This window comes from Chaetodon trifascialis, chromosome 7 (genome assembly GCF_039877785.1).
Source record: "Chaetodon trifascialis isolate fChaTrf1 chromosome 7, fChaTrf1.hap1, whole genome shotgun sequence".
NCBI lineage: Eukaryota > Metazoa > Chordata > Actinopteri > Chaetodontiformes > Chaetodontidae > Chaetodon > Chaetodon trifascialis.
This window is the reverse complement of record NC_092062.1, coordinates 26805892-26829964: the sequence shown is the minus strand read 5'-3', so window position 1 is coordinate 26829964 and position 24073 is coordinate 26805892. Positions and strand designations below refer to the sequence as shown.

Sequence of the window (24073 nt, the reverse complement as noted above, 5' to 3'; positions counted from 1 at the left end):
CCACTTTTCCTGAGTTGGACTTTGTTTGCTGTGGCGGGGCAGGTATCAAGATGTCTTCATTTTCTGCTCTCCACACCTCTCTCTCCCTCAAATTAGCAGATCAGAGCGAGCATTTCACAACCCCAAGGGATCTAAAAGGGCCGTGACTGTTTATTAATTGATTTATTTATTTATCTCCTGTGCCTGCTTGGTTATTAGGTTGCCATGGGAAACAGGCTAGGCCAGATCCTCTCTATTATTAAAGACACAATTTCTTGAACTGGAGACCCAGCTGTCTGAATAATTAATTTAGCGAATGAATTATCTTGCAAACGGTAAGTCTTCCCCTCCCTCTGAAATGAGCCTTTCTCTTATTGTTTAATGGACAGTGGAATTCCCACCAGCCTGTTTTCTCTCCGCTGCTTGTTCCATCGAACCCTCCTCCTCTTAGCAGGAGCCGGGGGTCTCACTGAGCATGCCCAGAGCACTTAGTGTCTCTCTTGCCATCTCTCTCACTTACGCCTTACATGCCACCTCTCACCCCATCTGTCTCCAATTGCACAACCCACTCCCTCCTCCTCGCCTGCCTCCCACCCTGCAGTCCAAACTAGGAATCTGCCCCGACTGTCAGGACTCCAAATTGTCTCTTCGTCATCACCTCTGATGCATTATTATATGACAAATGTTTTCTACTGTGGAGCAGGTGTTAGCCAGCTTGCTAGTTAACTGAACCAGCATTTCTCTAACAGTCCACTAGACCTCTCTGAATGAGCAGATCAAGGCCTAACCGGTGCTTATCCTCCGAGCCACCCGCCTAACTTACTACTCCTTAGCCTGTGCTAGCTTATTAGCAGATGCTACCCCAGCCCCGGTGACAGGCACAGCATTTTGCTAGCTCTTCCTTCACTACAAATGTTTGCTAGCTAACCCTCTCCCACTGTCTCCACTTCTCCTGACAGACCACACAGGGCTTGTTCTGAGGCCCATTCTCGCTAATCTGATCAGGCAGGCAAATACGCCGGGAAAAGCGCTTTAATGATCCCCCTAATTACCTCAAGTCAATACCAACTGTATTATTAGACTCGGGGAAAATATTCCATTAGGGTGCCCCCCGTGGGAGTCCCCCCTGTGCGCGCTGATGTCACGCGCTGCGCGCCCCCTACGCTTGTAATTAATTTTATTTACACACTCAGGAATGCACAAGGTCGCACCTGCAGCCCGGAGCCGCCCGACTCGGCCCGCCTAATCAGATCTGTCATAATTATCATTCTGCATGCTTCTGACACACGCCGGGAAATATTTCAATTTAACTACAGCCACTAGCTCCGGCAGATGCAGTCTGAGGGGGAGAGAGAGAGAGAGAGAGTGTGTGTGTGTGTGTGAGAGAGAGAGAGAGTGTGTGTGCGCATACAGGAGTGTGTGTGACTGAGTGAGGGGGAATTGCATGGGGAGATATTAGGGCCGATCCAAGCACTCGTGCTGGTGCTTGTGTGCACTTGGTTTTGCTAGCATTATTTGCTCTCTCTCTCCGCTCTGTCTTTCACAATCTCCTCTCTGTGTCCTAATCTCTCTCTCTGAGGGGAAGCCGACTCTTCCATCCTCATCGCTCTGTCTGCTCTGCACTCACTATTTTTACAATGTACTGCATAAACTGAGCTTGAAGGAGGGCATATAAGTTGCCTTTTCAGCACACACAGAGAGACACTTGAGATTTTGTGTTGACTTTGTTGCCGCTTCCGTAAATACTCTATTTTAAGTTCAGGATGAATTTCCGAGTTGAACAAGACACGCAGCCATAGCGCCGAATAAACAAGTGCATATGAAGACTTCTATTTCAGCTTTTTGGGGATGAAAATTTGTTGAGTTTCATTAGTATCTGAAGCAAACTTGTAGGCCAATTAAGAACACTTATTTAGCTGACATAGACAATTTGCAGGTTCTCCGCTATTTCAATCCCTAATTCAATAAGATCAGTCATGATTTATCAGCTTAATTATGCTTTGATATTAGCAATTAAACCCCAGCTTTGAATTAAATCTCAATCAAGCTCTTATAATTGATGGAATCAGACTCCATGTAGGTGCTTTCTGTGTTTGTAATGTTGCTGCCGTTGTTGTTTATCTCTGGTTCATCTTCAGCGTGTTTGTTGTCTTCTGTGCATTCATCCTCCATCTGCCTCGACAGTATTGAACAGAGAAGATTATAAACAAGAGGTAAATTTGTGGTGGGAGAACAGTGTTTGAACACTCAGTGTGCCGTGCAGGCAGTGCTGGTACCCAAATATCAGCCCACCACCAGGCTAAACTGGATTATGGTGCAATTTCAGCAATACTAATATTTGATACAAAGAGGCACATGTACTGTAGCATCATCAGTGACTTGATTTTCAGCCATTTTGTACACATAAACAATCTGAAGTGCTTTAGTGGACACACAATTTCACAAAAATGTGGTTTCAATTGTCATTTAAAGTGAATTTTTACATTCCTGAGAGATCAAACTGTGGACAAACACCGAACGTATTCAAACTTTTCATTTATTTTAGATATTCAGACGCGCCTCTCTCTGCTCCTGCCCTTGAGCAAGGCACTCCTCCTGCCGAGACTCAGACGCATGTGGGCCGCGGTTGCACCGGGGAACTCCCAGCTTATATTGTTGTTAGTGTGTTATGTGCAGCTGTGTGTGAAGACCAGCTTTGCTGAAAAAGAACAAAACGTGCAGTCAAAGGAGAAAAAACACTGTAACACACAGATGTTTAATGTGCTCCATTTTAGATGGACTGGTCATTTGCCTTTGGCTATTCTTTATGCTCCATCTGCCTCTATTTGGTTGCTTGAAAATTCCCTGCACACTTTATTGGTTCGGCAGCCATGACGTAAACCGCCACACAAAACTGGCTGGTATTGTTTCTGGGAGCAAGTGCTGACACAGAGAGGGCCATTTCCTGCACAGTCATGCCTTCCTCCACAATGTGTGTCGTGTTAGCTGTCAGTCTGTGATTGTTGTCAACTCGCTTATTGTATCCGCAGAGGTCGCGACCCCTCTTCAGTTTGGCTAAGACTTCTCTGTGTCGCGGCTCAAATAGAGATTAATTGTTTGGCATGTTTGATTCACACTGGCAAATTTCTCTCCTGAAGCTCAGCCTCTGACATCCTCACATAAGAGGATAGTGACACAATCTGGCAACGGCGATCTGGAAAGCGTCCACTCTGACAAGACATCAGAGTGGCATCAAAATTATTTAATGACAAAAAAAAAAAAGATTTATTTTTTTTTTTAAAAGGCTAGTTTCAGATGATATAGATGACTCAGATTTTAATCCTCATAAGCTTTTCCTGAAGAGAGGCGCAGCTTCATCGCTGGTACAGACGAGAAGTAGAAATTTCATCATCCATCACCGGTCGCAGATCCAACCATCCTTAGGGCCTATCTGTCACTTCAAAAAGACGTCCATTCGATCCATCTATTTTGTAGCACGCTTCCTTACGAACGCTCAGGACCAGCGTGTGAAGTGGAATCAGTTGGTGGGGTTATGAAAAATCACACAGGAAATATAAATGTGGCCTAATAATAAATTCCACTCTTTGATCACCATATGTTGAACCGCCGCAGGCACGGCGTAAAAAATGTACATATTTATAGAAAAATGTTAAGGTCCTTTTGTTTGTATCTAATTCTGGTTTTCTTTACAACCATGCCGTTTAATGTGTGCATACTCTCTAATGGAAGCTGTTAGCGAGGCGAGCTCGTGACCGCTGGGTCGCTGGTTCGAATCCAAAGAACTGATGGGAGTAAAGGTGGATTTATGCTCCTGCGCTGAGCCCTCTCTGATGTTCTGGAGCGCTGACACAGTCCTCCTTAAAAATGTATGGATGTACACGGAGCATGTTGACAAACGCTCAGTAATCTTCTTCTCAGTAATGCTGGATAAATGAGTATTTTGTGATCTAGCAAAGCCACATCCAGCGCAAACCTTCTCCTCACTGCGCTCTAAGTGAATGAAAGGAAGCAAACACGATTACTTTGGGTATATAATGAATGCACAGCTCAGTAATCTTCTCCTTTTCTGTAGTGTGGCAAATTCGTATGTTAAGATCTTGCTAGCAGTCATTTTTAGTGCAAACCTTGCCCTCGCAGTGATGATCTCCCTATCACAGAGTCCATAAAAGAATATAAACATGATTACTTAGGGTACATAATGAATGCACGCCATCGTTATTCATCTAGTGTTGCAGTGGTGCAACGATAATCAAGGGGTTAAACGCTACAGTGAAGAATAAATGATCTCTTACGATGCATTGATGGCGGGGCCAACAGAACACTTGTCCCTTCATTAAAGGACTAAATGGACTTCTTTTGGGTGGGAGTTTGGGATTTTGCTTACCTGACTCATTATCCGTTGATACAAATGGCTCCAGTTATTCGCTCAGTCCAATGCTCATGATATCCCGTAACATAGAGCGTATAAAGGAATTGCTGCGCAGCAGGATGAGCAAACAGCTTTCACCGGCTGCTTAGACGCTAAAGGAGAAATTGAATAAAGACATTAATGGACAAATAAATAGGACTTTGTGGTGTTATGGCAGGCTACAGTGTTTTTCTGCACATCATTACTGTCCTTCCAGTTGCTGTTGCAGTTCAAATAAGGCTGCTGACCCCGTTTTCATTGCCCTGTCCTCCTCACAGCATGCCGAAGATGATTTGTAGTCACTCAGAGCTGTTCTATGAAGACTTTTCCTCCCCAAAAATGTCTGGCCCTGAATTGTGCAGTCAATTATTGCTTATTGTTGCGGGAGATCCGCATATGCCCGAGCATCAGGAACCTTTCAGCACTCCACTGTCGTCAGCAGATGGGCGTCCACCAGTGGCGTCATGTTCTCACAACACGGCACACGTTACCTTACAGGCACGTGCAGCCGCCGCTTTGGCTTTCTCAGGGAGGAGAAACATGTTATCGGCTGCATTTATCTGCATAGCGTTGTCTGCCAGGGCTGGGCCTCTGCCAGGTTCAAGGAGGAGGAAAGACAATAATGCATTGTCTTCCCCCTACTTTTAGCTGTCTCTCTTGTTCAGACACAGAAGAGGTTTGTCTGGCTGCCTCTGAAACAGTCCCGTCCTCCAACCAGCCCGCCACAACAATGGCCGCAATCATTTCTTCATCTGTGATTTTTTTTCCTTCATTATTTGATGTGTCATCGAGGCCTTTTTTTTTGTCCAGAAGGTCCAAAATCCAAATGGTACTGGATAGACTCACACGGTCTGCTTCTGGGGTTGAAACTGCGGCGTTATATTTGGTCAGGCAGTAATCCGAGAAAGGAGGGGGGAAAAACTCAAATGGAAAATTGATGGACATCTGTTGGTTTATTTTATTTATTTATTTTTGCAGTGGCCGAGGTCAGCCTGATGAGGCTGATAACAAGCAAATGTGATTAGAGGGAAGGTGTCGGCCAGGCCGTGCGACAGACCCCTCTGTCCGTCTGTCCCTCTGTCTGTCTGTCCACTGTCACTGTCTCACAGCAAAGCCAGTTCATGTGCGTCCCTGCGAGCCTCCATGTTGGGGGTGTTAGCAGTGGTAGCTTGGTGCTGAATGGGTGAATGGGCGGGTAGGTTGGGCGGTGAATACCATGCTGTTCTCTGACAGAGCAGGCCTATGCTCTTATTGGCAGCTTGTGACTGCAGCACTCACATACACGGTGTACCACATTGCATAGCTGGGTGAATCTCACGCATGAATTCAACTATTGTGTTGCGAGGAAAATATTTTTATCAGAGCAACCGTTTGCTATTTTTACCAGGACTATACAATAGCCTGCTGAAGAGTTTATTACCCTTTTAATTTGCCACCTTATGACCCCAGAGCCCCATGAGCCTCTGGTCAGATCCGTGTCTGCTGTAAAACAAGAAAAGGCTGGTGGTTCTTGATTGCTAGTCCTGTTGTTTGAAACTAATTAATAATTAAGCAACGATGACCTAGAGGCAGCGGATTATTGTGTAATATTGTCGCAGGTGTGTGCCAGCATAGCAAGATAATCCTATGCCTGTCAGTGCTTATTGCTCCAATGAACATGTTTGCAGCATCTGTGAGTTCAACTGAGAGATCTGTTCAGCATCATAAATAAACTGGGTTTCTAGTTCACTACTCAGTGGGCTATAAGGCCCTGTTTACACCTGGCATTAGTGATCCAATCACAAGTGGACGGCCCCAAGTACAGGTGCAAACACACCCAAGATGCAATGGGGACCCATTGAGATCCAAGAAAATTTCAACTGATTTCACCAGTGGATTACAAAACCATAGTGTCCACAGAGTCCTAGAAAAAAATACCCAATTCGGAGAGAAACTTCATAAACTTTGCCAAATGACGACGGCAGATTCTTAATCATTCGTGCCTTTTTGTAAATTCAGCATTAAATGCATGCATGATGTTTCTTTCCTTAGATCATTGTGTCAGTTTGTCGTGGCCCGTCAGCTACTCTTTGTTAAAAAATGGGTCTAACCTGCAAACGTTCAGCAGTAAACCATGCAATCAGGTGCCCAGACTCCCTTAAAAAAGGTGCAATTTTGTGCACCGTTGAATTAAAAGTAACTTTATAAACTTTGTGAATATTTTGAAGTATTTGGACCTTTGTGCAAAAACCATTGTGTCCGTTCTCCAGCGTCTTGGCTCGTACTGTTCGGCCAAAAACGACGATGCAGTCGGAAATGATGGACGTTTATTGGTGGCCACTCGAGACGCATGTGGAGGTGTATTTTAATGCTCCCTGTGAGCTGGGTTGCGTGTGATCAGATCTGTTAGCACTGGTTAAGATTGGCTTATCGGTATTTCTTTCCGTTTTTGAGCAGTTCATGAGGATGTCATGCTGTAATCTGCCAAATAAACAACACTGTTGTGAAGCAGCTGTGTTGAAAATAAGCACCAGACGATTTCTGATACCGTCACCATCGTACTTGCAGACCTATTCGCAGTTGTTAGATAATTTTCTACCAGCGGCACAGTGAGTGTTATCCACTGTGGATATGGATGTGCATTTAGTGACAACACTACAATTACAATTTCAAAAAACTATTTTTGTCCCATTATGGTCTAAATTACTGCAGTTATTTTTGCTATCAGTTAATCTATTAGTTATTTTTATAATTAATCCATTAGATGCACAGTCTATAATATCTCAAAAAATGATGAAAAATTGCCATTGCAGTTATTTCACTTGACTAATACATTAATAATTTTGTCCATAAAATATAAAGAAAATAGAGAAATGCTGATCAGAACTTCCTGAATCTCAAACTGACGTTTTTCTTGAAGAACGGCTAACGTGTTAGCAACAATTGTCCACTGCATCGTCCAGCAGACACATCAGCATCAAGACCGATACAAGCCAACTGTCGTCTTCTTAGCCAGCCCCCCGTTCACTCCGCCTGCCCGCCGTTTGGTGCTGAGCGACCGGCTCGTCTGAGGTGGTTTGCTGCCTGTGGTTTTGTGTGGTGAGGTTTGAGGAGAGGTGTGAGATTTAACCTTACATTCCTACATTTATACATATATAAAAAAAACAGTTTCTGATGAGCGTTGCATCATCACCAGTCTGCTTCCTGTCTGCAGCGCTTTGAGGCCATGATGGTTGAACAGGGACTTGAGAAAATGTCTTGACTGAACAGGAGTCGTAGTGGGAAACGGGGAGCGCGAGCTGTATTCTGTGTTGGCTGACAGCTCGGCCTGTTCTGCACTACCTGTTCTATTTATTTATAGAGAGCCCTTAATGATCTTCAACAAAACACAGAGTACACTGGATTGAAGAGCCCTAGATTTTTGTTTTCTGGACCGTGTTGGAACACTTTAGCAGCAGGGGCAGCAAGTTCCATGATCCAATCAAGAGCGGTTGGTGCTTGTCAGCTGCGGTGGAGAGGCTCAACAAATTGCATTAAACAATAAAGGGGAAAACAGATTTGCAGCAGTATGATAATGTTGGACGGGAGTGCCCAACATGAAATCTTGATGGTTTAGTAATTCTTAGGAAAGAATATTGTTTTATATCAAACTAACTGCTTTACATTTTAGAAGAAATATGTTTTATGCATTCATTATATCTCTTTTTTACTTATTTTTGTCAGTTTACCGACATAACGGCAGTCAGATCACTAACTTCTGTCACTCTCTTTCTGTTTCTCACCGTCTCTGTCTCTCCTGCCTTTATCCCCGCTGCCTCTGCCTGGCCTGTGGAAGCAATGCAATTAGACAAACACAAACAAAGCTCTTGAAAGTGCCATGGAAAACGCTGACTGTCCACTGTCCACAGTGCTGGCCGGGAGCAGCCTAAACGCTGTTTGACGCACATCACATGAAAAACGTTTAGCGAACGTCACCAACGGCTTCTATAAAAGCTAAATATCAGCTCGGAAAAGCGCAGAAATGCAGGCAGCAAAGTGAAACGAGCCACACAAACGAACATTCGCACTTGTGAACTAATAAACTCTCTGTACTTTATTTCATCAAATGGACTTCCTGGCATTGAAATGGAGTTCACGTCGTGCCTTTGTTTGATTGGCTCTGCTACTTTGGGTTTAATCCTGCTGGTTTGGGGAGTGTTTGAGTTGGATTACTCCATCGTTGGGCCGGGGTACTGTTTCTCTGGCTTTGACAAGATGGTGTGTGGTGGTTTGTGTGCGTCTGTTTGTGTTTTGCGGGGTGTGTGAATGTGTGTGTGTTCTCCCTCACTACCGAATCAGCTGAAACCACAGACAGCCCAACTGGAGCGCCGTCCAAATCCCTCTGCATGCAAATTAAAAACGCAACAATAAACGTGGCAAAGGAACAAGGTGGGCACGCAGGCTTTATGGCCCCCTCTACCCGCCCTCCTCCCTCTCTCTCTCTCTCTTTCTCCCTCTTTATGTCTCTCTCTCTCTTTCTCCCCCTCTCGGCTTCCTCCAAAACCCCTCCTGGGTTTGATGTGGCTTATGGGAGGAGTTGGAACAGGGGACAACCAAACTGCTGAGTTATCTCTTGCATGCAGTGTGGCGGCGTGGCTCTGCCCTCTGTGTGCATGCATGTGTGTGTGTGCATGTGTGTGTGTGTGTGTGTGTGTGTGTGTGTGTGTGCGGACCAGCAGCGCGGTGTAATCCTGTGGAAATGAAAGGTGCTGCCGCGCACTGGCCGGGAGATTACAGCGCCGCTCTGTCACGCTGCCAGGACGGACCCGGCTGAGCGAGTAGCCCTCTGTAACACACACACACACACACACACACACACACACACACACACACACACACACACTCACACACACCTCGCTGCTCCTCTTTGACGCCGTGTTTCCTCCTCGCTGGTTTCACTCCCCGACCGTCCCTCCTTCTTCATCCACTCTCATCCCTTTACAGCTCTCTTGTCGATTCACTACAGCTTCATCCCCCTCACTTCTCTCCCACAGAGCACTGCAGTGTGTCATTCCCCACACACACACACACACGCACTGGCCTGCTGAGGTTGAGGTCGTCACGTCACTCGACCCCTGCAGGGCCCTTCTGTCTGCCTCAACAAACACACATTTGATTTACAGTAACTGTGATCTGTTCGATCATTAAATAACATGGAACTCTCATCGCTAACCGTTAGCTCTCATCCAGAACTGATCCCAATTCTGACCTCAGTCAAACTCCTGACTGAAAAAGTTCAACTATCAGCTGTCTTCATTATCAGTGAATCTGTCCGTTGAGGTAACGTCTCCAGAGCTAACGATCATATACGACAAAAAACAGCAGCTGGGAGTTGGAAATTTTGCACATTTTTGCTTAAAATGTGACTGAAACAACTGGATTATCAGAATAATCTCTAATTGTTTCTGCTCCTTTATATTATCTCTTATTGATACAAATGCAAATATGTAGAAAATTTCATGTCCTCATTTTAAACAGTAATATTTTGTGAAAACGCAGCTTGATCACATCTCGATGCCTCGTCTTACCTTAGTTGCACTGTGCTCATGTGTAACTCTGTGCAGTTTTTTATTATTTAAAAACAGTCTGTGACACAACAAGTGAGTTCGTGCCGCCTTTCGTCCTGCGCTTTCAGCCGAGTGTCAGCCTCACGTTGAATCTTTCAGGCAGGTCACACTCGCTGTGCTCCCATTGTGCTGATGAAATTAAGCCCTTCGGATCGTGCTGCTCCTCAGCTCTGTCTTCCATGGCCCTCTGCTGGAGCGTTTCAAACATGGGAGTCACCAGCTTCCTCCCAGGGGTGCTGCACAGCGTAGCGTGCCAGTGTGTGTTTCTCGTCACGTTAAGTCGTCCCTTCCTGCTGTGCTGCTTGACCTTGGTTAATTCACATCTTCTTCTTCAGCTGTGGGAGGAAAACACACTGACTGCAGGCGCAGATATGGTGAAACAATGGGCTGTTCTGTGTGTGTGTGTGTGTGTGTGTGTGTGTGTGTGTGTGTGTGTGTGTGTGTGTGTGTTATTTTAGTGCTGGAGAGTGTTTTTGCAAAACAGTTTCTTCATTCATCTTGATGAATCGTTTGAAATGGTGTTACACTGGATCTTTTTCTCCTCGCTGCTGTGATGCTGTGGGTGTGTTTCTGTCACTCGTGTCTATTTTAACGCCACAGAGGCAGATTTAATGATGTGGTTCTCCTCGTAGGTAAAGCTCGATGAAACCGGTCGACTGTGTTCTGAACTCTTGGGCCTAAAATTAGTTTTAGCGCGGTTGAAGCCTCTCAGCGGTTCTTCTTTAACCTGGGCTCACGTACGAGTGCTTTACTGACCTGCCCTCTCCCCCCATAATCCCCCCTTCAGGGCTGGCTGTGCGAGCTGCTGCGCTGGAAGGAGGATCCCTCCCCGGAGAACCGGACGCTCTGGGAGAACCTCTCCATGATCCGCCGCTTCCTGAGCCTCTCCCAGGCCGAACGCGACGCCATCTACGAGCAGGAGAGCAGCGCCGGGCAGCAGCACCACAACGAGCGGCCGTCGCACTTGATGCACATCTCTGCCGACCAGCTACAGGTGAGCGCCGCCGCAGGCGTGCTGCCTCGGCCTCCGGGCGAGGCACCGAGGCATCACGCTGCTCTGGATCCTCAGTTTGGACAGTGAATGTTTGATGATGCAAACACTCAAAACATGGTGTGTGCATGTGTGTGTGCACGTGTGTGACTTACATTAAAATGCACAATTACTCTGTTGCAAGTTTCTGATAAAATATGAAAACTTGACCACAAAAGATGAAGAAATACGAGCCGCGTGCAGAGAAATGGAGACGTTTATTAAACAGGAGGAAGCATATATGCATGAACAGACACACACACACGCACACACACACACACACACACCAGCACATTAGTTAGTAGACCACTCTGACTTTAACATTTCCAAACTGATCGATTGTTGTTTTGCTGTTTTCTTTGTTTCATCTGACGGTGAAGTGAATATATTTGGGTGTTGAACTGTTGGTCGGTCGAAAGCAATTTTTGGACATTTAGGGCATTTTCTCTTTTTAGTTTTTTAAAACCTTTATGAACCAAAGATGAATTGATCCTTGTAGAAAACATCCAGTGGATGAACAGTTCTTGTAAAACTAAACAAACACTCTTCTGATAAAACTCTGCTGCTTGTATTTGTGCATATTTCCTCACTTTTTATGGAGTTTCATATCAAAAACAAATAAGTAAAAAACATCATTTTCCCCTCGTTTATTTAATCTTAACTAATTTTCCAGGAATTTGTAATAAACAACACTTTGGAGTTTTATGAATTCTTGTTAATTAGAAACACAGCAACACTTAAAAGTTCCTGCTTTTCAGCAAAAGCCATTTTCTAAGATATCATTAGCCTGAACTTATTTTAAAGAGCTGCTTTATGAAAGACATCTGGCAGATGAATGCAGAATAACACGCAGGCTCGGATAACGGTCGAAATATCTGAGTGAAGTACAATAATACCTCTATTAAAAGTCTGAGCCACAGCTGAGCGGTTGATTAGCGATGTGGAGACGTGGCCAGTGTTTCACCACGGCTGCCGTTTACGGGATATACGGTAAATAATTCTTTTACAAATAGAATCCAGCAGCACACTTTGCATGCAAACAGAAGTGGTTGTAGATTGATAAAATAGAATTATTGCTGATTTAATGGTGCCGTTCCACACTGTCCATAAGAGACCAGTCTTTAAATATTTTCTGCCAGTCCTTTACTAACACGATACATTAGCCAAATTAGCTCCCATTCGCTATCATAGCTCAGCACGTTGGTACAGTAAAATCACATCTTTGGGTGCATTTATGCAGCTGGCAAACAAAGTCCCAGCAAAGTGCTGTTTTGCAAACTTGATTATGAAACACCTATTCTACAGTGTCTGAGTCAGAAATGAAAATAAAAGAGCACCCATTTTGCGGGGTCAATAGGGACCACGAGTTGCCCACTCACTCCCTCTCCAACCACACAATGAGACATTTTACGAGTAATGTGTCATGTGTTTACACTAACGGGTTCTGACGGCCGAGTGAAAGCCATCGATAGCATTCTCACACTGCAGCAAATCAGCCAGACCATCGCAACATGAATTGTGCACAGGGAGCTTGTTTATCACTGCCTGGCAATAGAGCCTGATAAGCAGCAGAAGCTATAATAGAGCGGCCAGTTTCCCACTGTGTGTAGGGCTGATTGTGTCTTTTCAGTTCATGCGTGTGTCTAGGTGCGGGACTAGTTGCCTCTACCCCCACAATGAGAGACACTATCTCCCACCACCAAAAATGGAAAAAAAAACTCCTATCTGCAGAACTGATTACATTCAATGAGATATTACATGGAAAATTCCTTCAGCCAAGTGCCTGTTCTATACACAGCGGGCCCATTTTTCCCCACAACTCAATTGATTTTAATGAAAGGCCTTATTAAGGCGCCGATAAGTGTTCACTGATAACATCCCCGTCTCCTTTCTCTTCCCCTTTTTTCCCACCGCAGCCACCCCAGTCCCAGCAGCAGCCCTCCCTGTCCCTCCAGCAACCCTCCCAACCCCTCCTGTCCCAGCAGCCTTTGCAGCAACAGCAGCCGACCACCGGTCCCCGGTTGCCGCCTCGCCAGCCCTCGACCGCCTCGCCAGCAGAGATGGAGGACGAGGGCAGCCGCGGAGGAGGTGTCAAGTCCCGCACCTGCGGAGGGAAGATCTCCCTGGAGGCTCTGGGCATCTTGCAGAGCTTCATCCAGGACGTAGGCCTGTACCCCGACGAGGAGGCCATCCACACCCTGTCGGCACAGCTGGACCTGCCCAAGCTCACCATCATCAAGTTCTTCCAGAACCAGCGCTTCTATGTCAATCACCCAGCCAAGGCGCTCAAGGAGCCCAACAACAACAACAACAACAACAACGGCACCGCGGCCACCGCCAACACCAACACCAGCAGCAGCAGCAGCAGCAGCTCGGCCTTCGAGGAGGAGCTGACGGACTTCAGGGAGAGCGGAGAGCTGCTGAAGGAGCTGGACGAGAGCACGCAGACCAACAGCACCATCTTCTCCATCAAGATGGAGGAGCAGCTGGCCCGAGGCGCCGAGGCCCAGGCGGAGCTGGAACACGAGGCCAAGGAGTAGGACTCTCCCGCCTGAACGCGTACTGAGAGTCCTCCTGTGCACACACACAGACTGATGACTGTGCTAAATGTAACGCTCCGGCCGACACAGAACCACCACACCGCAAATACAGAAAAGTAGTGTTTTTAATCAGTGCTGCGCCCGGACTGTATGAGGAGTGTTTATATATGTGAGCTGCAGACCGACAGGCTATGTGAAGTGAGTGTTCACACACTGGAGAGCCCGTTTCAGACTCAAGTACTACTTTTTGGATTTTGTAAAACTTGTATTATTCACTGTAAAGACTGATGCATCATTTAAATAATCTGCACAAAAAATTATTCTAAGTATGTTGCCGTGGATATTTGCTGACTGCACTCTGTCTGTTGTTTTACACTGACTTACTTTATCTTTTTTGAGCTACTGATTATATTTAAAAAGAAAAAAAGTCCCCCCTGGAGTTTGTTAGGACTTTGATAGGTGTTTACGTACGTGATGTTTAACTGGATTTTTTTTTTTTTTTTTTTTTTTTTTTTTAAATAGCAAATGAAATCAAGGACCAAGTGGTTGACAAGGCCTTAAAAATGAGGTATCGAGTCTGGAGCCTGCTGGCAGATCAGATATTCTTTTAAAAAGCGCATAATGTGATGATGGATCACTCCAACCTCTGGAACGCGATCACCCAGCCCAGGTGAATCTCCGAGAATAGCTCAGTCTTTACATATTATTTGTTAGGGAGGAAATATAAATATATATATATAGACATTATATTGTAACTGTAAAAAAATACAGTCTTAAAGAAACTATGCCAACAAATGCCTTGTACTATACGGCACTGCCGATGTTAGATTATTTTGCAAAACCTTTGTCACTGTAACTTTCTGAATTGCCACAGTTAGAAATGTGAATTACACCATGTTTATGTTGTCCAACATTATTTATTTGCAGTTCATGCAGTGTTTCTGATGTAATTACTTTTTTTTTTTAAAGTTTATGTTGCGTAGAGCTTTTTTAAAATTCCACCGATCTTTTTTCTATTTATAAATGTAATTTCAATGGGCAGTAAAAACAAAAAGTGTCTTAAACGTTTTAAATGGAGAAATGTGCTTTAAAGGTTGCCTATAAAAAGTGCTGTACGTCAACCAACTCATGCTACAAGCTTCACAATTAATGTTGTATGCAATTTTTACTATCATGCAAATAAGCTTAGGTAAAATGACTAACCTATAGAACACCTTAGAAAGAAAAACATATGCAATCTGTGTGAAAATCGATGTCTGCGATGTGTCTTCCTTTGGTTAACAATCCAATTCAAAAAGCTATTCCTGTATAAATATTCTGTATAAAAGTGTTTCATTTTTTAATGAGTTTATTTCAATGAGAACACCAGTTATTTTGTTACGACTGACTGTTTTATAAGTGTTTCTCGGTTCCTTTCTGCAGAAATGTTCTAACTAGAAGTGGTTATTGATTGTTAATTACACAATTAAACTGTTTGTATTGTACCACAGATTTCTTGGCATTAACTTGACCAGACTCTTTTGACACCAGAGCGGGATTTCCTCCTCTGCGAACGAAAGACGAAACAATGTGAATTGTTTTTAAATCTATCAGCTCCAGTTACTGACTCATTCAGCTGCAGTCACTGAACACGTTATTTGTAATAACTGTACATATCACATCTTATGAATCATTGATTGTTTATTATTGTAAATATATTTGAAGTTTGTGCAAGAGCTCGCCGTACAAAATTGAAATCAACGTTCTGTCGTGCCTCTTCCTCTCAAACCGACTGTACCTGAGCTCTTCTCTGCTGAGTGTATCTGAAGCACCTGTGAAATCTGAAATAAATAAATGTTAGGTGTGAACACCTGTAACAGCAAAGCCCTCTGCAGGGAGTGAAGATAGAAAACAGCACAGGTGTCCTGGCCTTGCTGTGAACCCCAGGTGAGGCCAGGTGTCTGCACCTTTAGGAAATTACCCTCACCTGTTAACACCCTGATATATGTGCCAGCCAGACGTGGCCGGCGTTCCCTTGATGTTCTGCTCTTTCTTTCTTTTTTTTTTTTTTCATGAATAAAAAGCCAGAGTGTAACATTGTGTGTGTTCAAAGGAAAAGAAAATCACATAAAACACCATACACAAGTGTCAAATAGTGGCGGTGTGGGTGTGTGGGTGTGTGTGTGGGGGGGGTCATCGCTTGGTTAGAGGTGGAGATCAGGAGCTGCACCAACACGTGTCAAGAGGTAAAAAAGAAAACACATGAGCGGCGCCATTAAGCTTCATTATTTCCTGATTTTGACATTACAAGTGACTTCCTCACTGACAAACAGAGGTGAAGGCACCAACAAACAACAGGAACTCCAGCTAATTCTCCTCCTCATTATCACTGTTTTCTCAAGGATCAGCCATATTTGCCTCCGCCTTAGAAAAGGTTTTTCCACACAGATGGCTAATACTTTTCTATAACAGTGGTTGTCGATCTTGGAGGTGGTCACGAGAATATTTGTGAAATGATTTCTATGGGGAAAAAGGGAATTTTTAAAAAGTTTTTAATTGAATAATGAAGTAAAATATCCAAAAAAAGCAGTATGGGAGGCATAAAACAGCGTCCACATACAGCTGGAGGAGAGTTTTCAGCAGACACGGCTTCATTTCAGTGGATCACGAGCTGAAAAGGATCATAATCGCTGTCTCCTAACCAGAAAGCTCCAGTTTTGTGCTAAATGCTGGAGTCTCACCACGGGTGGGTGTCATGGGTGATTGCTCAGAGAAGACTTGCAGGCACAGAACAGTTTTTAAAACTCCGTCTCCATTAGGCTGCTCGCCGGCTCTCCACGGCATCAAACACACTTCAAAGACTTTCCCCAGATGTCAAAATAGAAATCATAATCACGACAAGAATGGTGACTGATGAATCATCGACTCTGTTATCCCGGTCTTCTCATGCTGTTGCTTATTTTCAAAATTAGCAGGCTACACGAGACAAGTTTCCCAGAAAGCACTCACAGACGATAACACATCACGCCGCGGTACGCCACTTTAGGAAAAAAGGCCCAGCAGATACAGTATCTGCTGTGATATTTGTGGAAATCCTCAATGTCATAGCAAATAAAGTTTCCACATAAAGGTTCCTGTTGACGCACACAGCTCGCTGAGGGTTGGGTGGAGCCACTGAGGTCAAACTACTAAATAAAGCTTCCTTTTAACCCAGTGAGATTCACAGATATGTGCTTTGATAGTATTTAGCTGCCAGAGAACCAAATGTGAGTGAGAATAGTCAGAGGATCTGATGTGCTTCCACTAATAGGTTGCATTTAAAGTAAAATAATTTAGGTAATTTAAAAAAAAATTGCTTCATATTTATAAAAATCAATGCTGCAGGCTGCATTCAGCAGTACTGCAATACAAGAATACTTCATTACAAGTTGATGGCTGCATTCAAAACTTCACTTAATGTCAGCAAAAGGACATTGAGTATTATTTGCAAAATGAACTTAAGTGTCAAAAATAAAAGTACTCACAATACAGAAAGATGAGCGTTAAGCTATTAAATATCAAAAGATTGCAATATTAATACTGATGCCTTCATGCATGAGTAGTATTTTAATGTAGCTTGTTGCACCGGAGCTAATTTTTTGAGTTATTTAAAATGTTGATCTGTAAAGCAGCTCGCAGCTAAAGCTGTGGTAAAGTGAAAGTAAAACATTACCCTTTGGATTGAAATGGAGTGAAAGTAGCATGAAATGGGAATACTCAAGTAAAGCACAAGTACTTCAAAAGTACAGTAAATGTCCTTTGTAACAGTCCACCGCTGAAATGCTGTGCTGCTGATTTAATGCAAAACTGATGAAATTTCACATTTTAGCACTTCTAATAGGTGTAAGTTAATCTGAATATGTGCATTTCTTATTGCTGGGATGCACATCTGCAGGACGGACACATTTAAAGAACGTATAGATGCTCCGCTGAACACAAACCCCCAGAGCGCTCATGTAGATGTCAATCAACGGTGCACATTAACACTTCACAGACAACTTGAAGGAATCCTGGAGACACACTGGCTCGGGCTTTACGAATGCAGATTTCAAGTGAGCATCATATTTTGTTTTTACCAGCTTGTTTTGTACATCACTTAACAACTCAGAAAAGGTGGTCTGAAACTCATAGCTCTGCCAGACTGTCAAGTGTCTCACTAGGAGAGGAACGGCTCACAACTTGGCTCAGTCCCTCACAGTTTTTTGTTGTATAATCCATTACATGTGATACTTAAGCCAGCATTAGCACTCATCAGCCTAATACACAACATTCAACAACTAGTTTAAAAAAATACTGAGATTTTTTTTAGAATCACGAGGGTGTATGATTTTATTTCTGGTGAAGCTGAAGAGGAATTGATTATCTAACTCGTTCTACTGTTTGACAGAAAACCTGAGAGGACATAAAACATGAGATGAAGTGAAGAAGAGCTTAAAATGTCAAGCTTTTTGTCCCAAAGTGTGGAGATGAAGAGCGTGAATGTTTCAAAAATCCCAAATAAGAGAAGACTCTTGGCAGTTTTGAATGAGCTGTGTGCCTGATCATATGCCATCATTATAAGATCCACAGCTGTTTGTTTTCCTTCTTGTTTTTTGTGTATCAAGGGTTCGTTATTTTAGCTTTATCTTAAAAAAAATGAATTGCTTGTTTTAATCATCAACAAAATGATGAAACAAATATTAAAATATGAGTGAGAACCATTTTTGCAGGTGATTTATTCCCCGAGAGGCCTTTTTTGAGCTTTTAGTGTTGAAACAGGATCATTATTATGGTGATGATCATTGCACTCCAAAATCAGTTGAACCAGTCTTGTCTTGTTAATGAATGTTCCTATCTTTTTGTAAAAATGAGCAACAACAACAATAAAAAATAATCAGGTAGGACTGTAATCCACTCAGGCCCATCGTTCATCATACAAATATTTAGTACGTCAATACAAAAAGTGTCCACAAAATCTGAAGATTTCTTAGTTTGGTGCCATCCAGTGGTAGAATGAAGAATGGCACTTTATCACCTGGGACCAAGAAACATCTGATGGTAGCACTTCAACCTTCACTGTCAGGGTTTTTTTCTTGTCACATGTTTACGGACCTTTTACAAATCAAACATTTTCCTCACATGCAAACAGTGTTTTAGGTCCCAAAAACAACAAGACAACAACAATGGCGGACTACTTGCTAGTTTATGCTTGGTTCACACTACAAATAAAATAAATAAGATCGCTGCACATGTACTTCTTAAAACAATTCAGTTAATTACAACCAACTCAAAAGAACTCAAAAACAGAATCGAATCATCTGCAAACAGTTTTAGCTCACGTAGTAATCTCCTTTATCCAATCATGTGTTCACAAAGCGGTGAACCTCGGTCTACAACTGAGCCTTTCCAGGATGCCCTTTTCATACCCAATCATGACACTATCACCTGTTATCAGTGAGCCTGTTTACCTGTGCATTCCACATCCAAACAGGTGTTTGTGGAGCGTTCCACATCTTTCCCAGTCTTTGTCTTTGTTGCTGCATCAGATTCAGAGTAGAGCAGATATTTACACAAATCAGTGAAGCTGATGAGCTCAAACATTAAATATATTGTCTTTGTGCTGTTTTCATTTGAGTTTATGTGAAAAAAGGATTAACAAATGATCACATGATTCTGTTGTATTTATGTTTTACAGAGCGTCCCAACTTCTTTGGACTGGGGTTGTGTTACGGCCACCGATGTTCCTCCCCCTTTTTTTTTGCTTAACATGCTGTGCTTCAGAGGAGTGTGTGTGTGGATTAGGCATAGCGGATCCCCGCGCAGGATTGGCTCGTCCTGAAGGTGTGATCTCCCTCCGCCTCCCACCGTCGGCTGTCAGCTTCCTGGATTGGTGCAGCACCGAAACCGTTCACCAATCACCAGGCGCCAATCTAGGATGGGACATTGAAAGGCTCGAGCGGACCGGCACTCCAGGCGGCTGAAGAACAGCGCGCCCGTCTAGTAAATTTGTGCAGATTGAGAGGCATTGGGGAAAATTGTAAAAGGAATGGGCCAGGGCCAGCTTTAAAAACTGAAGATTAAAAGCACCACTAGTAGTGGAGATTTTTGTTCAGAACACGTTAGGAGAAAGGGGTGCTGATCTGCTGTTTTTGTTAAACTTTAGCTAAGCAGAGAGGGTTTTGTTTCTGGGTTGTTGTTTTTTTTGGGGGGTGGTCGTTTGATTGTTAGATTAGTGTAGTCCCAGAGAGTCCTCTTTTGGTTTTGATTGTTTTTTGATTTATCAGCACCCGTAGGCCCATTTCCTTTAGAGTTGCCTCTGGTTTTTGTTTGTACTTATTATTTTCCTTATCTTTAAAATAAATAACTTTACTTTAACCAATAACATCTGGTTTATGTTGCTTCCCGCTTTCCATCCCGAGCTAGGGGTCGTAACAGGTTGTAATTCAGTACCAGTTGATGCAGCCTACATATAACATGCATAAATAAGTTCACTTGGCAAAACTCCAATGTGACGTGGTGCATCTGGGCTCTATGTATTTTGTGTGAGAGCAGATTCCCCAATCATTGCCGTGGTCATACCCAGAATCCTGTGCAGGACCACGTGTGGTTGTTATCTCTCCATAAACACAAACATTGACACGCCAATGAGAGCACACGCTGCAGCTCGAGGCCTTAAAGAGATTTATTGGGCAGCACCTTCGTTATGTTTCTGCTACGTTTAGCTTCAGATTAATAGGGACGTTACACTCAGGTTGCTGCAGCACAACATCGGCAGGTCTGGCTCGTGCAGGGGAGCCCTCCGTGCCTACCCATGAGCCCTTGGGACTGCGCAGTAAATCAAACAGGAAATGCAGCAGAAAGCCTAATAAAGTTATTCTAATGATAGCAATCTCTGAGGAATCGTCCCAACGTAAATCAGAAACTTCTCTCCCTCTCTCTCTTCTGCCAGGCTCCTTGGTAAAAGCCAAACATTTTCAGAAAAAAAAACACAGTTTCTCAACCTCCAGACGTGGAGAAGCGGAAACAGAAGGTTAGAGGTGTGGAAATTAATAACATTAATCACTGTGTTGCTTTCCACCCTCCTCTCCTGCTCTTTGCCTTCTGGATTTGAGGAGACAAGATTAAACATGAACTAACTCAGGGGGGATTGAAACCGTCCTTCTGATCACATTAATTCGGCAACATCACTCTCACATGAATATGGATGCTGATTTCTGGAAAAAGTGGCACATGCATCTTGTCTTATCCTGATTATTAACATGCTCTAATTTTCAGTACATCAGTCAGGTGAGTCCTGCAGCTGCAGCACGGCTACAGGCCTCATCTGGCCAACAGTTTGCAGACTTCACCTCAAAGTCTCTGCCTTTAGCTCGTCCTGAGGCGGCTCAGCAGTTGAGTTTTACATTCCAGGTCTAGGATTTGTGTTTGGGGCCGACACCTCTCCGCCTGGCCTTTCATTCCGTCTCAGACATAACAGCTTTTGTTCAGATTTTGGAGGCAGACACAACAACACAGCCGTGGCTCCACAGCGCTCAGACCTTCCACCTCTGTTTACAATTCAGGCATCTCAAGCATAATGTTGTGAAACGGACAGATGGACCCAATGAGCTTCCAAAGAATTCTGTTATCTTCAAAGTTTGTGCCAAAGCCTGCAGTCCGTCCACTCGACTGTGTGTCTGAAACTGCAGAAATAGATTTTCCTGTCAATATTAGGCTTATTTTAAAAATGCATTTTTGTAGGAGCCTGAAAAGGAACGTTGCAATGAAATATACAAGGTGGTGTTTGAGGATCAGTCCAGAATGAGCTAAAATATTAATAGATGTTGGTTTTGTAGCCTTTTGGTCTAATGCTAAGGAATTATACATAACTGAGCATGCAGCCTGCAGAGAGAGGCAGAGGAAAAAAATTACAGTGAAAATCAACTCATCTGTATTTATTGAGTCTGCAGCCTGTTGTTCATGTTCTAGGAATTTAGCTGAAGTGGCCTCTTGTTATTTGAAGTACTAATTGAACTCATTTTCCTTTTCCAAACCTGTCTTACCACTTTCATTTTAAAGCAATAACTCATCGATGAACAACACCACTCAGCAGACGCCACTTGTCACAATGGTTCCACTTATGCATTGACCAAAACAGACTCAACAACCAAAGTTGCATCACAGATTTTTCAGGCCGCTGGCTCGTCAAAGTGCCTTGCCACTTATCAGTCTGAATTGTGGATAATATATTCAGTTTCAGGCTGTTTTTAAAACCGCAGAGCCGAGAGCATCCCGGCAGATAAGCTGGCGGATTGAAGGTATGTGCGTTTTCGTAAAATTCGGCAGTTTTAGACTTTTTCACAAACCTGCCCTTGGAGGTTTACACACTGAGGCCTTTCCAATAAAATTCCCAGACAAGAAGGAGAGGAATCCTATTCAGTCTTTGTCTTTGATATTCCTAAATGTCCCTAAACCACGTAGAACCTTTGCAATATTTGAACCTTATTGAACTTAATTCAGCGGATTTAAGTAAAGCGTGCTCGCATCTGTGGCAGTGTTTGTAGATGTGAGTTGTGATCTTCCAATCATGGGGATGCTGATCCAGGAGAAGTTGACACGTCCTGGTCGGCAATCTGCATGGGAGCTGAGGTGCGGATATTTCATTCAGGCACTTCTTTCCTCTGATCATAATTGCACAGCGACAGATGGGCAATGGTGGAGCACGCAAGTATACAGCGTGCATAGAAATGTGCTCATAGCTCCGAACAGAAACAGCTTTAAAGCAGTCAGGTGTGGGTTTTTTTGACACTTGCCTACGTAACACCTACTTCTCCACAGCCGGGACAGCGTTGCATAAAAATGCTCATAAGTTCCAGGCAAGATGCAAGTTTGAGACACGAAGAGTTGTAAATCTTTCCCGTTACAGGTGAATGATGGAAATTGTGGCCATTTTTGAATCAGAGAGCTTCTCTGCCAGGATAATGGAGCCGTTGCGAGGCCTCTTGCCACCTTTCCCTCCTCGACAAGTAAGCATCAAGAGAAAAAAGGGAGAATGGAGAAGAAGCAGTTAAATTGCCTTAACAGCTGTGCAGGGTATGAATAACTCGTTAGCTGTGTGCATTTTAAGTCATCAAATCCCGATACCCCCCCCTCATTTGCAAAGGGGACAGGAGGGAGGTGCTAATTAAAGTGATAAAGAGAACAAATCTTATCAAATCTGGTGCTGGATTTTTTTTTTTAGAGGGTGGGGTGGAGGTGTTGGTGTATGTGGAGAAAAAAAATACAGGGTTACATCTGTATTCTCAAACACTCTGGGAAGGTGCTATTTCATGTTTAATTAATTAAGCAGTCTCTTTAACTGTATCTTGACAAATGTGATGCCAATTAGATAGTGAGGAGAAATTGTTTATTGCTAATGAATGGTTGATTTCAGGGGAGAAGAAGTTAAATCCTGTGATACCGTACCTTGTCCTAACTGTTACAATACATAAATGAGCATCTACCTGCTGCTGGATGAGTGGATGGAAGCAGGATGCAACAGAGGAGAGAAGGTTTTCATCAGTCCACCTTAACTCACGCCATGCACGAAGCATCAGTCAGTCCATCACACCTTTATTTTAAATCCTCAGCGTTTGCATTGATATCAGCTGTGCCGGACTGAATCTTGTCTATGTGAAGATGTAGACGTGTGATCTACATCTGCAGCTTAAAACCTGTCTTGGGTTTGAATATTTCTCTCCATATAGCTTTAATTTGATTTTCGTATCTATTTATTTAATCTTTATTTAATCAGGCGGCCTCCTTGAGATTACGATCTCTCTTCAAGAGAGAGGAACAATCATTCACAAGAACACAATTAGCAAACAGAAAGAACGCAGTTACACAATAAGGAATTAATGAAGAGCGGAAGGAATCATAGAAAACATCAGATAATGAAGTTTTAAAACCTCCAAGGGCTCCAGTTTGAGGGCAGTTTGCAGTTGGTTCTCCTGAACTGTGCACAGCGCCTGAAACTGGCTCCACCAACATCAGTGAGTGCATGAGGGACATCTGAGGTTAAGTAGCTACTGCATCAACAAATGCAGAAAATGGTGTGATATTATAGATGTGATGGGAATATTAAGAGGAGAGCAGTTGGATTAAGCTCCAGTGAAGTCACAGATGAGTTAGCAGCAGCGCCTCTTATGGCCAGTGAGGGTACTGCAACACTTCAAAAGCAAAAGCCACTAGAGAACTGAGTTTTCAGCTGAGAGTCAGTCAGATCAAATCCCTTCATGCCACCGTTTAGAGAAATGCACACGATGCTGACAGGACATACAGCTGAGCCGAGGTCGATAAAACAACATACTTCTCTTTCTGTGGCTGATACAACATCACAGCTTACATCAGTCGTTCAGTTTGCCTGCAGTTTTACTTGACAGAGTGAACAGATTGTTTTCAGTTCCACATTTGTGACGGCTTGTCAGATATTACAGATTCTGGCAGATTTTATTGACCCTTTGTTTCGTCTAATTGAGTCACCTGATGACTGAGGACCTGCAGCTGTGAGGTGGTG

General features: G+C 43.6%; 1 protein-coding gene across 1 annotated transcript in view; it reads left to right on the top strand.

The window, feature by feature from the left end:
- satb1b (SATB homeobox 1b) overlaps positions 1-14038 on the top strand; it is a 46511-nt gene extending 32473 nt beyond the window's left edge. Inside the window, exons 12-13 of the mRNA XM_070965910.1 lie at positions 10760-10984; positions 12928-14038. Of these exons, the coding sequence (XP_070822011.1) occupies positions 10760-10984; positions 12928-13542 (840 nt within the window). The 3' untranslated portion in view covers positions 13543-14038. The remainder of the gene's footprint in view (positions 1-10759; positions 10985-12927) is intronic.
- The last annotated feature ends 10035 nt before the right edge of the window (positions 14039-24073 follow it).